Source organism: Trichechus manatus, unplaced genomic scaffold (genome assembly GCF_000243295.1).
Source record: "Trichechus manatus latirostris isolate Lorelei unplaced genomic scaffold, TriManLat1.0 scaffold00289, whole genome shotgun sequence".
Taxonomy (NCBI): domain Eukaryota; kingdom Metazoa; phylum Chordata; class Mammalia; order Sirenia; family Trichechidae; genus Trichechus; species Trichechus manatus.
The window spans coordinates 634,501-650,268 of record NW_004444225.1 but is presented as its reverse complement, the minus strand read 5'-3'; the positions used below and the strand labels follow the sequence as shown (position 1 = coordinate 650,268).

General features: G+C 37.3%; 1 protein-coding gene across 1 annotated transcript in view; it reads right to left on the bottom strand.

Moving 5' to 3' along the window:
- Positions 1–5,522: 5,522 nt before the first annotated feature.
- PIK3C2G (phosphatidylinositol-4-phosphate 3-kinase catalytic subunit type 2 gamma) overlaps positions 5,523–15,768 on the bottom strand; it is a 417,122-nt gene continuing 406,876 nt past the window's right edge. The window contains exons 31-32 of the mRNA XM_012559647.2: positions 14,512–14,637; positions 5,523–5,760 (exon numbers count right to left, since the gene is read on the bottom strand). Of these exons, the coding sequence (XP_012415101.1) occupies positions 5,608–5,760; positions 14,512–14,637 (279 nt within the window). The 3' untranslated portion in view covers positions 5,523–5,607. The remainder of the gene's footprint in view (positions 5,761–14,511; positions 14,638–15,768) is intronic.

The following is a 15,768-nucleotide window of genomic DNA, read 5'->3' as shown; positions in this document are numbered from 1 at the left end:
CTCTTCATTTGATGGTTAGGGTTTCAGGACTGACGTGTGACTCCGTTTGACTTAGTTTTTCTGATCTTTGCTGAGGAGGGATGGCGCGGTGCTTCCGACTATAGCGCCATTTTGCCCGGAAGTCTAAGAGGGAATTTTTAAAAAAAGTTTCTGATCCTAGGTCTCCCTGGGATATCATTACATCTCTTCTGAAAGCTTTTTCCTCTGATAGATTTTTAAATTTCTTTAGGTACCAGTCTTCCTTTTTGAACTAGTAATGACTAAAACTTATTGTCCTTTTCTATTACCTTCTTTAAGTGAAGCTAGACTTGAGTGTATTTCCTTTTTAACTTTGTAGTTCTTGGTCCTGGCTCTTAGCATCTCATTTACCCTTCATATATGTCCAATCTTTTTTTTCTTTATAAATTTTTTTTTAGAGAGGTTTTAGATTTATAGAAAATTTGTGCAGAATGTACAGAGTTCCCATATATCTCCCTCTCCCATACAGTTTCTCTTATTATTAACATCTTGTGTTCCTATAGTACAGTTGGTACAACTGATGAACTAATACTGATACCCTATTATTAATTAAAGTCCATAGTTTATAACGGGGTTCACAATTTGTGAAACTGTACAGTTCTAAAGGTTTTAGACAAATGCATAATGCCACATGTCCACCATTACAGTATCATACAGAATAGTTTCATTACCCTAAAAATGTCCTGTGCTCTACCTATTCATCCTTCTTCTCTGCCCCTGAACCCCTGGTGACCACTGACCTTTTCATTAGTCTCTATAAGTCGAAATTGACTTGATGGCACCTAAAAACCTAACAACATAGTCTTATCTTTTATAGAATGTCATGTAGTTGGAATCCTACAGTACATAACTTTTGTAGACTGGCTTCTTTCACTCAGTAATATGCATTTAAGGTTCCTCCATGGCTTGACATCTCATTTATTTCTATTGCTGAATAATATTCCACTGTAAGGCTGAAGCACAGTTTGTTTATCCATTCACCTATTGAAGGACATATTGGTTCCTTCCAATATTTGGCAATTATGAATAAAGTTTCCATAAACATCTTTGTGCAGGTTTTTATGTGGACATATATTTTCATCTCATTTGGGTAAATAACTAGGAGTACGATTGCTGGATTATGTGGGACCCCTATGTTTAGCTTTGTAATCAGCCTGTCTTTTAAGATCCCAAACTTTCTTTTTAAGGAACTATCTTTCTTCTTACTACTCAGTTTGTCATCTTCTATTTTCTTTTTTTACTACCCTTGCTCTGAAAGTAAGAAATAAGACTGTATTTCGAACTGCTTCAGTTCCTTCTTGGTTTTTAGGTACATTGGGATCACAGAGCCAGAAGTTGATGGCTCAGTTCTTTACAGTACTTTCTCAGCTTTTGGGCATGCAACAATCTCAGTTATTTCTCTACCTCAGCCCAGGAGGAGACATATTTTCTTTAGAAGAAGAGTCCCCATTCATTTTATTTTAAATATCAACAAAATCTACTTTCCTTCTATGATTGCAGCCATAATTTGAATCTCTGAACTCTAATAATCAGTTTCTTTACTTACCAAGCCCAGAGCCCACTTGAGATGCGTTGTTTTGGGGACTAAAGTCCCAAGAATTCAAGTTTGGTTTCAGCTTTAGGTCTCCTTTCAGCCTAGAATCACTTCAGAATAGCACACACACACGAGGAACACAATTCAGGGGAGCTGATCTGGCAGCCAGCATACCTGTGTCTGACATTAAGATTTTTAAGCTATAACTTTACTAGAGTTTGTAGCACATTTTGAATTCACTCACTGTTCAAGTTTTTGGCCTTGCAGCTTGAGATGTGGCTAAGAAATCAGCCAGTGTGCTTTCATCACTTAATGCTTACAAAGCTAATTTAAAAAAATAAAGAAGGTTGTCTTTTCCTTACTGTCTATTTTATTCCAAGAACTAAATCTTGTGTGGTTTGTACTCACTAATGCCTAATGCTTCATCCCCTTGGTACAATAAAAGTCATTACCAACTACCAAGGTTAAAATATACCTATGCTCATGCTTATCAAAGCCTGAGGTCTAAGCCATGTGTCCTGGGCTACTAAAAGCTTCTGTGCTAATTATTATGCTGGGCCCCATAGTCTCTCTAAAGAGAATGCTTTAGTTAGGTTTAATCAGTTCAACTAAAATGGATTGAGAGCATATAAGACCCTGAGCTAGGAAATAAAATATATCTAAATTTGTGACACTCCTGTCACAAAATGGAGGATCAAGTTGCTGGGAAATTGCTTTAGTCACTAGAATTTTTCTATTGCTGTCAAGTGTTCACTTTTGGGCCTGATAATATGAAGATAGTGGTGCCTGCTCAATCATCAGCTTCCTCTGGGAATCAAATCCTGACCCTGATAATTGCTTGGAGTAGGTCTCTGCTGCTATGACTACTTTGTTGTATGAGATTGGTAGTCACTTAATATCTGTGATCCTTGGTTTCTTCTAGAGCTGTGCTGCGTAATATGGCTTACTTTTCTGTGGAAGTTTCTCAGGTGACATTCAGGATAAGAATGGGGTATACAGGTATTGAGGGGGTAGCCAATTGTCCAATATTTCAGGCCCCTCATATCCACTTAATCTAAAATATCTCCATTTATACATATATACACACACACGCACACATATATATATATTCACATTCCATTTAAGATTTCATTTGAACAGAAAGGTTATGGTGCTATAAGACATTTGAATGTTATTACTCTCTAGAGTCATAATAATCCCTCCCTTTTCCCACCTCATAGACTTCTTATAGAAAGCAAATGAAATTCAGCATATAAAAATGCTAAAGGAGCTCTGAAACAATATATTAATGTAAGCTAACATTAGAGAGTTTGCCTTTGTTGTTCACTGGTGTATCATTCAATTATTTATTTAGACATTAATTCAATAATTATTTATTGAGCATCAGATATTTGTGGGGCTGGAATAAGACAACAAATGAAGATCCACATACCACATGCACAAATGTAAAAGTTATAAATAAATAAAGATAACAAGCTCTTAAACATATTTTCTTCTCTTATCATGACACACACACCTTCATAAACATCTGGAATGCTAGGTGTCCACTTAGAATTCTTGGGCTCCTTGGTGATCCATACTGGGTTATGGTGGCCTAAAAGGACTTGGCCTCTGGCCTCCAGTCACTTACATGCCTTGCTTGTTCTTACTGCCCCCAGATCCCTCCTGCACTGTGGGTGGCCTCATGCACATGTTGATGGACACTCCAGTTGGTGCATTCAAGCTGCATCCATATCCTCTGTGGCCCCTGTTGGACCTAGGCATGCAGACACATGTCATACAGTTTGACATCAGGGGAATGGACCCAAAGAAGAGGTCTCCACAGGCTGTTTAGACAGGGAGTTCTGGGGTCTGGGTACCTAGAATGTAGTCTACAATGAGAGCTCTAGGTGTGGCTAAGAGGCACAACTGGAGGTGGCAGGATTCTCTATGGTAAAGGCCCCAAGGAAGGGACTCCTCTTGCCTGATCTAAGGCTTACTGTCAGTGAAGAAAACATCTTTACAGTCTTGGGGTTTACTGTCTAGTGGAGGGAGAGCACACAAACAATCAGCAAAATGAACAGGTAACGTGTAAAATGTTCAAAAGTGATACGGTTATGAAAAAAAGAGTAGAGCAGCATTGGAAGGATCTGTTGTGTATCTGGGGACAGGGTAGGTCACGTTATTATACAGGGCAGACCTGAAAGAGATGGAGACATTTGAGTAAGCCTGAAAGAGGTGAAGGAGTTAGCCAAGTGGATACATGGAACAAAATCATATTTCAGGCAGAAGGTGCTATCTGATCAAAGACCCCAAGCATGGCTGGAATGTTCAGGAGACAGAAAGGAGGCCAGTACAGCTTGAGTGTGATGAGCATAGGGGGATTTAGTAGGAGTTAGAGAGAAGGCTTATGCAAGGCCAGATTGCACAGGGCCTTTTACATCTTAGAGGCTTGGGCTTTTACTCTGAGATTAGAAGCCTCTACAGTATTTTGAGCTGAAGAATGACATGATCAGATTTAGATTTAAAAAGGATCACTTCAGTTGGTGTGTTGAGAACAGACTGTAAGCAGGCAGGGCAAGCATAGAAACAATGGGAATTTTTAGCAGGCAAATGTAGTAATCCAGGAGAAAGATGATAATAGTATCTTGGACCAAAGAGATAGCAGTGGTGATAGTGATAAGTGATTGGATTCAGGATATATTTTGAAGGTACAGCCAACAAAGTTTCCTGATAAACTGGATTGAGAGAGGAAAGGAGGAAGACAGGAGGGAGAGATGGAGAAGGAAAGAAAGCAAGAGAAATCAAGGATGACTTCGTGTTTTTGTTTTGAACAAATGAGCAGCTGACAGTTTGCTATTCACTGAGGCAGGGAGGCTATGGATGTGAAACAGGTTTTTGGGAAAAAATCAAGAGTTCAGTTTTGGACATGCTGAGTTTGAGATATTTATTAGACATCCAAGTAGGGACCTATGTTATAGACGGAAAGCACAAGAGGGTGAGGTGTCCTGGAAGCCAAGTGAAGAAAGTGCATCGAGGAAGATAGAGTTACTGTGTCAAAAACTGCTTTCAGATAAGGGCTGAAAATTGACCTTTGGATTTAGCTACATGGAAGTCTGTGGTGACCTTGACCAAAGGCGTTTTGTTCAAGTGGTGGGGGCAAAAGCCTTCCTGGAATGGGTTTGAAAGTAAATGTCAGGGGAGAAACTGCAGACAGAGTAGAGAGACTGGTGTGCAGAGTTTTGCTGCAAAGAGGAGCAGAGAAACTAGTATTTGGAAGAAGAAGTGGGTAAAGAGAAGTTTTTCTATGATGAGAGAAATAACATTATGTCTGAAGCTAAGGGAATTATCCAATAGAGAGCAAAGATGCAATGGTTTGAATAGAAGGGGATTTCGAAGGATTCAGCATACTGTCTTGGGCTGTATCTACTTAGCATGTGGATAACTGTAAGATTGTTTCACTCAGGTCATGATAAGTATGAAGTGGTGGTCAGAAGTAGTAAGGGAAAACTTAAAATACAAAGATAAGAGGGTTTTATCAGAGGGGAGAAATTAAGAGTTTGTGATCATGGATTAAGGTGATAATCTGCAGTTTACCAATCCCCCCAAAAAAGTAGGATTATAAGTGAGTATATAGGTAATATATTTAATTTAAACTTAAAAAATACATTGCAAATATACTTAGGTCTTGAATTAACTGATAAGATTTATTTATTTCTTTGTCCTTCTTGGGAGATATAATAAAAAGTGTGGCTTTTAACTGTAGGCATGCAGTTAAAACAAAATGTCAACATATGTTTGATTTAAAAGACGTACTAAAATTAAATTCCTTTTATTCTACATATTGAATATCACACAATTAATTGGCACTCCATTTAAGAAGAAAAGATCCTAAGAAAACCCTGAAAATGTAGGTAAAGTATAAATAACTATAAAAGATTTTTCTGATTTCTTTTTCTTGTGTCCTTACTACCCTACACTATCTTAGATAGTAAAAATGTCTTGTGTGATAGAGAGGCCTAGAAGTGAAAAAACTACAAGTAGCTAATGAATAATAAATATGTTTATAGCGATGGTCAAATTATACTGTTTCCTAGTGGATACCATTTTTCTTCATTGAGCAGAACACTACCAAGTTGGATGTTAATTGCTCCCACAAACGTGGTTTTGCTCTTCACAATAAGCATTAAGACGTGTCCTTGGAGCTCTGTGACTTCATTGTATACCACCTGAAAAGGGAGAGAATAATAAAATATAAATCTTACATGCATAAACACTCCTTTATTTTGAATATTGCTTCTAATAATAATAAACTTAGCTGCTAAAATATTGTATCCTGGAATGGATAGGTTAATGTTCTCAGAATCTTTCATTTCTGACTTTAATTCTGAAAAGCTAAAGGTTCTGCTAACATAGTGAAAGTTAATGACAAAATATTTCTCCAAGAAGCTAAGAACTCACTCTGATTCTACTAGGAATTGCCCACCCAAATTTAATAAGATTACAGATTACGCTCTAGGAAAGAATTTAGAATACCCTTCACCTTTTAACTGTCCTTGAGTGTGTTTCACAACATTGGAACTTGAACATCATCCTTCTGTATTTAAAGCTAATGAGGAACTACAACCAAATTCCATGATTTCCTGGTGTCATTTAAATGCATGTAATAATATTTCAGTCCACATGGCTTATTTGTTTATAATTGCTTAATTTTTAATTATGAAAATACATGCTTATTATATAAAATATGGACGAAACAAAAAAGAAAGAAAAAATCTGTATTTCTACCATTGGGAGATAATTAAAGTTGACATTTTGATATTCTTTTTGTTTTCTGTACATAATCACTTTTAAAGAATCTGAGCTGTAATTATGCTGTACACATAATTTTGTGTCTTGCTCTTTTTCACTTACTAGTCATGTAACTATTTTCAGAAATAGTTCTAGTACTCTTCAGCTATGTTTTATAATACCCAGGAGGTAAGTCACAGGCTTTATCACTAGGCACCTACAGTTGTACAGAAACTTTATGAAGTGTAGTACTATAAAGAAATTAGTTCTCCATCATGAAAGTAGGAGAGAGCCGCATGTGTAAATCCAACATGGCTGCTAAGGAAGCTTTTTGGAACATATTTAGAAAAGCAGGTTCACATGCTGCTATAAACTTGCTTGCTTTTTACAGTCAAGCTACAAGATAGAAACTCTTCATGTGCAAAAAAGCAGGGGAAACAACTTGAACTGGAAGTCCCCTGAGTCAATTGAGAGGCCTCATCGGTGTCCCTTCTAGTACACTGTACTGAATGTGATTTCTGGTCCTATGCACAATATGTTGCTGTTAGGTGCCATTGAGTCGATTCCAACACATAGCCACCCTACACGACAGAGCAGATGCGCCCCATAGGGCTTCCAAGGAGCGGACCTTTTGGTTAGCAGCCAAGCTCTTAACCATTATGCCATCAGGGCACTATTTATGCACCCATTAAACTATCGATGAAATTCAGTTCAAGATCAGCCTGTTAGCTGCTGTGAACAATGATTTAAAATCAAGTATATAATAATTCAATCAAGGGACACTAGATGCAGTATAGTTTATGATTGCAGTTTATTCTGATCCTGGCTGCCTCTCCTAGAATCTCACTGGCATTTCAGACAGATTATCTTTTATGTTTGTAGTACTGGTTATTACATTATTCCTCCTCATGTGTTGAGTTCTCCTGGGATAATAAGGAATTTTAAGGGATGCCTTAAAAATCTCAAAATCCTGCCATTGTAATTCCTTTTCTTTGACCACAACTGGGCCCCAATGCTGCCTGGAACTCTTTCCAGGACTTTAGAGTCAGTTCTCTTTCCTTCTCTCTACAGTGGCTATTTTGAATTGTTTGAACTATTCTCCGTTTTCCTTCCTACAACACTTATAGCAGATTAATTCATATATTTTAGAGAGAAAATAGATAAAAGTATTACTGTATGTGAAGCAGAAAATGAGATAACTCTAAGCATTAGGCCTTTTGAAAAGCCTGACTTAAGAACTCTATGAACCATCTAAATAAGCCCTAAAGATTTAAATTTGTAAGAAAAATATCAATAATTTATATTTAGACCAATCTGTTGTCAGCTGAATGTTTTCTCATTTGCATAATGGTGATAATAATACTTACCTTTTAGCATCATGGGGAAGAGTAAGTGAGATAATGAGCATAAACCTTACTACAAAGCCTTGTACATATTAAACACTAATAAATTATAGCTGAAAAAATCCATCAATTACACAACATGAAACAGTTGTTTTCTTGGTATTTTGCATCAGTTGGATTGAGAAAATACTTTCAGACAGAATTGAGTCTCCCAGGTAGTTAGCATGCTGAATGTCCCAAGAAATGACTTTAGGAATTAATTGCCTTCCTGGTTAAAATACAAACATTTGAACTTCCAAGGTTTATATTACTTCATGGATATTTTTTTTCTGTGCTCCATTATGTGAAACTTATTTCCCTGAAAGTAACTGAAGTTTTCTGAACATGCAATCATTGCATATCATAGATGATACATATATTTTTTAATTGCTTTATTGCATCTATAACATTGTTAAACAAACGAGCCACTTTCCTACTGTGCAATGAATAATTAGTGGATAATGCAAGAAAAGTACATGGATTATTATATTCTTTGAGATTTTCTTGATTTAATATGTATTCTGCTTTCACATAAACAGAATAAAAAATGGACAACTCCTTTAATTTCACTTCATAATAATTTTTTTTGAGGGACAGAAAAGACTGGGCAATCTGTTCCTTTAAAGATTACAGCCTTGGAAACCCTATGGGGCAGTTCTACTCTGCCCTACAGGGTTGCTATGAGTCGGAATTGCCTCATTGGCAATGGGTTTTACAATATAAATATAATTTATAAATATAATAATAATTTTTTTACCCATAGGCATAAACCAAGTCTTCATTACCTTCTGACAAATATTGAATTTATGAATTTGAAATCATTACACCAAATAGAAAAACACTATTTAAAGTAATGAATGTCTATTAAACTTAAATACTAGGCACTTACCGTATTTATCTGACACAAGGGTCTAGTAAATAATTCTAAAGTGTATTTTAATGATTGCGATGGGGAGAACAATAAGATGGAAGCTGAAATGTGTCTAGCGCTGGTGGGAAGAGCTTTGAGGAGGCAGGATGGATGACAGTTCAAAACACGAGAGACCAAGAGAACTTCGTGAATGGCTTCCCATTGCTGTCGAGTTAATTCCGACTCATAACAACCCTATAGGACAGAGTAGAACTGACCCATAGGGTTTCCAAGGCTTTAATCTTTACAGAAGCAGACTGCCACCTGTTTCTCCCACAGAGTGGCTGGTGGATTTGAACTGCCAACCTATCTATTAGCAGCCAGGTGCTTAACCACTGTGCCACAGGGGCTCCTAGAGGTAGGGATAACTCACAGTATAATTTAGTGTGGTAAACATGGGCTTTGGAATCAGGTACCTCAGGGTTTGAAATCTAGTTTCATAACCCTACGCAAAATGTTTGGGCTCTGGGCCTCAATCTCTTCATTTACAATTTTTTATCTTGTTATGAATATTAAATGAGACGACACAGATAACAATAGCTATTACTTATTGAGTGTAACATATTCCTAGTGCTCTGCTAGATAATTACTGCGTATCCTTCAAGGTATTTTAAGGTATGCAAAACACACTGTTGCTGTTGTTAGCTGAGACTGATAGGCCACCAGCTCATGGCAACTCCAGGTACAACAGGATTAAACTGTTTTGATCCACAGGGTTTTCATTGGCTGATATTTTGGAAGTAGACTGCCAATCCTTCCTGCTCTTAGTTTGGAAACTCCGCTGAAACCTGTTCAGCAACATAGCAACATGCAAACCTTCACTGACACATAGGTGGTGGCTGGGAACTAAACTCAGGTCTCCTGCATGGTAGGGTAGAATTCTACCACTGAACACATACAACAGCCTTTTCTGTCCCTTCTAATTTATGCTTACTCTTTATAACATAATAGGATAATATCTAAGGAAGGAATACAATGTACAAAATACACTGACTATTAAAATACAATTTTGTTATGACAGAAATTCTATTTTTCTAATGAATCATCAATAGTTTTTAACAGAGGAAAACATTCTTTGATGGTTATGAGGATGAGGAAGGAGGTAGAGGAGTATTCACTAACTAGATAGTAGACAAGAATTATCTTAGGTGAAGGGAAGGACAGTACACACTACAGGGGAAGTCAGTACAACTGGATTAAAAAGCTAAGAAGTTTCCTGAATACAACCAAACACTTCAAGGGACAGAGTAGCAGGGGCAGGGGTCTGGGAGCATGTTTTCAGGGGACATCTATGTCAATTGGCATAACGAAGTTTATTAAGAAAATGTTCTGCATCCCACTTTGGTGCGTGGCGTCTGGGGTCTTAAAAGCTAGCAAATGGCCATCTAAAATGCATCAGTTGGTCCCAGCCCACCTGGAGCAAGGAGAATGAAGGACACCATAGATGCAAGGAAAATATTAGTCCAAGAGACAAAAGCGCCACATAAATCAGAGAGTCCATCAGCCTGAGACCAGAAGAACTAGATGGTGCCTGGCTACCACCAATGGCCACCCTGACAGAGAGTGCTTGACGGAGCTGGAGAAAAGTAGGGTGCAGAACTCAAATTCTAGTAAAAAGACCAGACTTAATGGTCTGACTGAGACTGGAGGCACCCCAGAAGATATGGCCCCCAGATTCTCTGTTAGCCCAAAACTAAAACCATTCTTGAAGCCAGGTCTTCATACAAAGATTAGACTGGACTATAAAACATAAAATGATACTTGTAAAGAGTATGCTTCTTAGCTCAAGTAGATACATGAGTCTAAAAGGGCAGTTCCTGTCCAGAGGTGACATGAGAAGGCAGAAAGGGACAGGAGCTGGTTGAATGGACACAGGAAATCCAGGGTGGAAAGGAGGGGTGTTCTCTCACAGTATAGGGAGAGCAACTAGGGTCATATGACAATGTGGGTAAAAATTTTTGTATGAGAAACTAACTTGAACTGTAAACTTTCACTTAAAGCACAATTAAAAAAAAAAAAAAAGGAAGTGAATCTGAGTGGGAAAAAAATGATGGTTTTTAACAAAATACTAAAGGTAGTATAGTGGAAAGAGCAATGGTTTGGGAGCAGAATCCTAGCTCTGCTTCTTAAAAGCTGTAAGGCAGTTCCAGGCACATTCCTAGCCCATCTCAGCCTCACCTTGAGCCCAGTCATATCTACCACAGGGATTCGTACATGACGAAGGTTGTTAGGGAAACTGCTGGCTAGGCCTGTTAGGACTCACTGAGAAGTGTCAAGCAGATAAGCTTGACCTTGTCCCAAAGCTTTAGTGTCTGAAGTGGGGAGCCTCTGTCACTTGGAAATGCCCGTGAGCCAGCCTCTCTCATATCTGGGTATTAGAGGGAGAGGGCTATGAATCAAGAAGGAAAGAACTACACCTCCTCACTGATCAATTATCTTGTTATTCAACGTTTCACATTTACAACAATTAATGATGTACGTCTGGCAGTAATGAACACCAACGTGTGAGATGAGAGTGACGCTGGCTATGATGGTTAAGGTTATGTGTCAACGTGGCTGATACACGGTTTTCAGTAGTTTGGCAGTTATGTAATGATGTAAATTGGCAGTTACGTAATGATGTAGTCATCCTCCATTTTGTGATATGAGGTGGTGACCCTCCATTTTTGCATAATGCTGATTTTGCATAACAATCTGATCTTTGGAACCTAACAAGTTGATAAATGAGAACGGGGTGTATTTTCATGAAAAGCTTTGTAAGACATTGGTGATACAATGCAATGTTCTCTTTGATTCCTCTAAGAAATTTATACAGAGGGGAGGGAGGTCATTCTCTCCCACTTCCTAGAACATTGCATGACTTTGGCAATTTGAGAAATCCCAGCTGTGGTGAGTAGCTGATGTAGCAGTACTGAGTGAGGAGGTGAAAGCAGGGTAGAAGTTAAACACATGGAAGATGCTATGTGATAACTTACTGGGCTTTCTTGTAAGCACACAGGACGTATTCCTTTAAGATGCACAGAAATAATTGAGAGGACTTGATACAGAGCTTGGGTCTTACATTACAACTGAGGACAAGAGGAAGTAAGGCCAGAGTTAAAATCTGTGCTTACTTTCTTTTGCATTTCTTACAAATATCTTTGTACAGATACAGACACAGTATAATGGCAGAAAATTAAAATATTGTGATTTTTCCTTTTCTTATGGCTTTACAAATTCAACCAGCTTCCCTACTAAACTTATTTATATGATGATTGCTTATTTTCCAGATCACTAAATGATTAGAATAACCACTTACCCATACATTAATTTGAATTTCTGCTCGTTTAGATTTTGTGTAAATTGAAGTTTGCTATTCATGTACACACGACATTTGAAACGATTATAGACGTGCCTATGGTACAAACAAAGTGAGTTCATGCTATAAGCATACATTGATGGGGAAAATACTGCAGTGATTTCTAATCAATGGGACATGGATGTGTGGAAGCCTAGAATTATTGCAAGCCATTGGTAAATTTATGTACACATCAAGTATTATCAAATAATATTCATATACGTGTATTTACTACTGTTTTTATAATTCATAAAAGATTGAAATAAATAAAACAAGTTGATCTAAAACTTTCCTGAATTATCTGTGGCGTTTTTGTCATTAGGTGTTTCCGCAGATTACAAGTGCTAAAGTACGGCATAGAGCATGAGAAGTTTCTTGATACTAATGGTGAGGGTTGTGTACTCCAAAAGTATGGAAACAAGTAATCTACTAGCTGTAAAGGAAACCAGGGATATTGGGGGATATATATCTTTAGCTGTTGACATCATGAAAAACAATAAAATGTGAAAATGTTTTTCTTTACTAAATTAGAGAAATCTCTCTCTCTAGTTCATGTATATACTCGCTATATCAAGTCTCTCTCTCTCTCTATATATATCTTCTAAGTATGTTAACGTAGGTCCGACATATAACCTATATATATATATCTTCATATAGTTAGGATTTTCAAATGGTTACAATAATTTTATTAACTAAATTATCCTAAAATATATTGCATAACCCTTGTTCTGTGGAGTCCCAAAATTTACCTAAGGGGATGCCTGAACAATGGAGCCAAAGAAGTGGGTCTCTGGAGTATCCCCTGACCTCCACTTTGCTTCAGAACTTCTCTCCTTCCTCCTTTTTGCTGGATATGTGAGTGTGGGAGAGGGAGGTGACGTTCAAAGGTATCTTTTGAGACCGCAAACAGTAGAGGAAAATCTGGCTTAAAAGTGCCTAGGAGACATTCATTTGGAACTCTCCAGTAATCAGGTAGAAATGCAGATCAGGAGCTGTGAGAGAAGCTAGGGCTTGAGGAATAAATTTAGATGCAACCTACATATAGGTGAAAATTTGTGAATACCTAAGATAATTTTGGGAGCATGTACCTTAAGAGGAAATGAGCGTACATCATGAAACTTCAGTGAACAATATTTTAAGACGAAAAATGGCAGTAAAGGAAAATGAGGGACCGGTTGGAGAAGACAAAAGAGAACTAAGAAAAGGCAGAAATGAGAAAACAAAAAAGAAGTTTTAAGAAAGAGCGTGTGGTCAGTAGTGCTGAACGTTCTACAGTTGTCTGGGGAAGGAGAGTCTGAGGAACCATTAGATTTGGCAATTAGGAGTTTACTGATGCCACTTGGATAAAGCAGTGTCAATAAAGGTCAGAAACCTGATTGCAAAGGATTGAAGGGTGAAATGGAAGTGATGAAGTGAAAGCAAGAAGTATGAATTAATTTTGCAAAAATTTGGAGGTGATGAGGTAAAGAAAATTTGTATGCATTAAGGAAGGGTGCCGGACAATTAATAAGGAAGATGGAAGAAGAATTGATGGCTTTGAATTATGGTGTTGGCGAAGAATATTGAATATACCGTGGACTGCCAGAAGAACGAGTAAATCTGTCTTGGAAGAAGTACAGCCAGAATGCTCCTTAGAAGTAATGATGATGAGATTTCATTTCACATACTTTGGACATGTTATCAGGAGGGACTAGTTCCTGGAGAAGGACATTGTGCTTGGTAAAGAAGAGGGTCAGTGAAAAAGAGGAAGATCCTCAATAGATGGACTGACGCAGTGGCTATAACTATGGACTCAAATACAGCAATGTCTGTGAGCATGGCACAGGGCTGGCCTGTTTCGTTCTGCTGTTCACAGTGTCGCTATGAGTCTGGACCAACTAAACAGCACCTAAAAACAAAACCACAGGCATGGGGGAACTGAGGGATTTTCTTTTTTTTAAAAGAATTTTAAGTCAAGGATCCAGTGAGAAAAAGTGAGTGAATAATCGCGTGAACAAGGTACAGAGGAAATGGGAAAGGATGGAATCAAGAGAATAAATGTAGGAGTTTGCCTTAAAACAGGTGCTTGGACGTTCAAACAGTACAATATAAATAAATTAGAGAGCCATATAAATTAACTAATTTAATTTGAATTTTTAATTTGTTCTTTTTTTTTTTGATTTTCAAAAGAACTCTAATGAGATATACTGTTATATACATGGTAGATTATGATAACATTACTGGGTAAAGAAAATCAAGTAAAGGAAAATAAAGTTAGAGAAAAGAAGAGGAAGTCAGGGATAAAGTTAGTATGCAAAACAAACCCCACATAGACTTGGGCCCTTGCTGGAGGTTAGCCACAATTTGCATATTGGTTCATAAATGCCTTGAGAGCAGTATCTGTAATTTCCATTTCCTGTAACATCTAGAATAGTGATCAGCACACAGTGGCTATCTTGGAAATGTCTTTCCTGTATGGAATAATGCTGCCAGTTACTGTAAATTTTCCGTATTTGGTTGTTACACTGAAAATTGGTAAGAAAAATATAAAATGACTGGACAAGAGATGAGTCATACTTACAATTTCATTGTAAGTGGGGTTGGTACTTTTTGGAACAGATTTTGTTTTCCTCCTACGAACTTCACTGGGATACGGTAAAAGATAAAATTCAACATGTGCACTGGGCGTGGAGCCATCTGGGAGATGCTGCAAAGGAAAACGGTTATAAATATTAATGCATGTTGCTATCAAAGAAAGCACATACAAAGCTACTAAATATCTAGACCAAAGACAGGATCAGGATTTATTACAGTCTCTGTTTATCAGAAAATAAGAGAATAATCAAAGAAATATTTCATTGCTTGAAAATAATCCCAACTCACAGTTTAAAAGAGTAAAACTGCCTATCTTCAATTAAGTGTTGTGTCAAACAACTATACTTAAAAGCCCATTAAATATAATTTACTCTATTTTTTACAGTAAAAACCAAACTTGCATTTTTGACAGAAATGGTCAAGAACTGAATGTTAGCCACTGGCAGAGACAGAAATTAAGTGTCGCAAGGTACTATATACCTGTGTGTGTGTGTGTGTGTGTGTGTGTGTGTGTTGGGAGAGATCAAGTTTAACATATAAAATGAGATGTAGCATCTAATGAACATGTATATATGATTGTATAATATCACATTTAAAGCAGAATTTAATTAAAATACCAACTGGACCTACAACCTTAATATATACTTACAGGATTTTTAAAAGGTTACAGTAATTTTTAAAAATTTTTTTTATTGTACTTTAGATGAAGGTTTACAGAACAAATAGCTTCTTATTAAACAGCCAGTACACATATTGTTTTATGACATTGGTTAAGAACCCCATGACATATCAACACTCTCCCTTCTCTACCTCGAGGACCTTTTTTTTTTGGTGAAAATATATACGGCTAAAGTTGTACCATTTCAAAAGTTTCTACAAGTACAATTCAATGACATCAAGTACATTCTTCCAGCTGTGCTGCTATTCTCACTATCCTTTTCCAAATTATTCCATCACCATTATCCTCAACTCACTGTCCCCTAGGATTCCCATCAAACCTTTTGAGTTGCTGTTGTCAATTTGAACTCACATATATGATTCTTTTTTGTACCTTAGATGAAGGTTTGCAGAACAAATAGTTTCTCATTAAACAGTTAGTACACATATTGCCCTACGACAATGGTTAACAACCCCATGACATGTCAACACTGTCCCTTCTCAAACTTGGGTTCCCTATCACCAGCTTTCCTGTCCCCTCCTGCCTTCTAGTCCTTGTCCCTGGACTGCTGTGCCTCATTAGTCC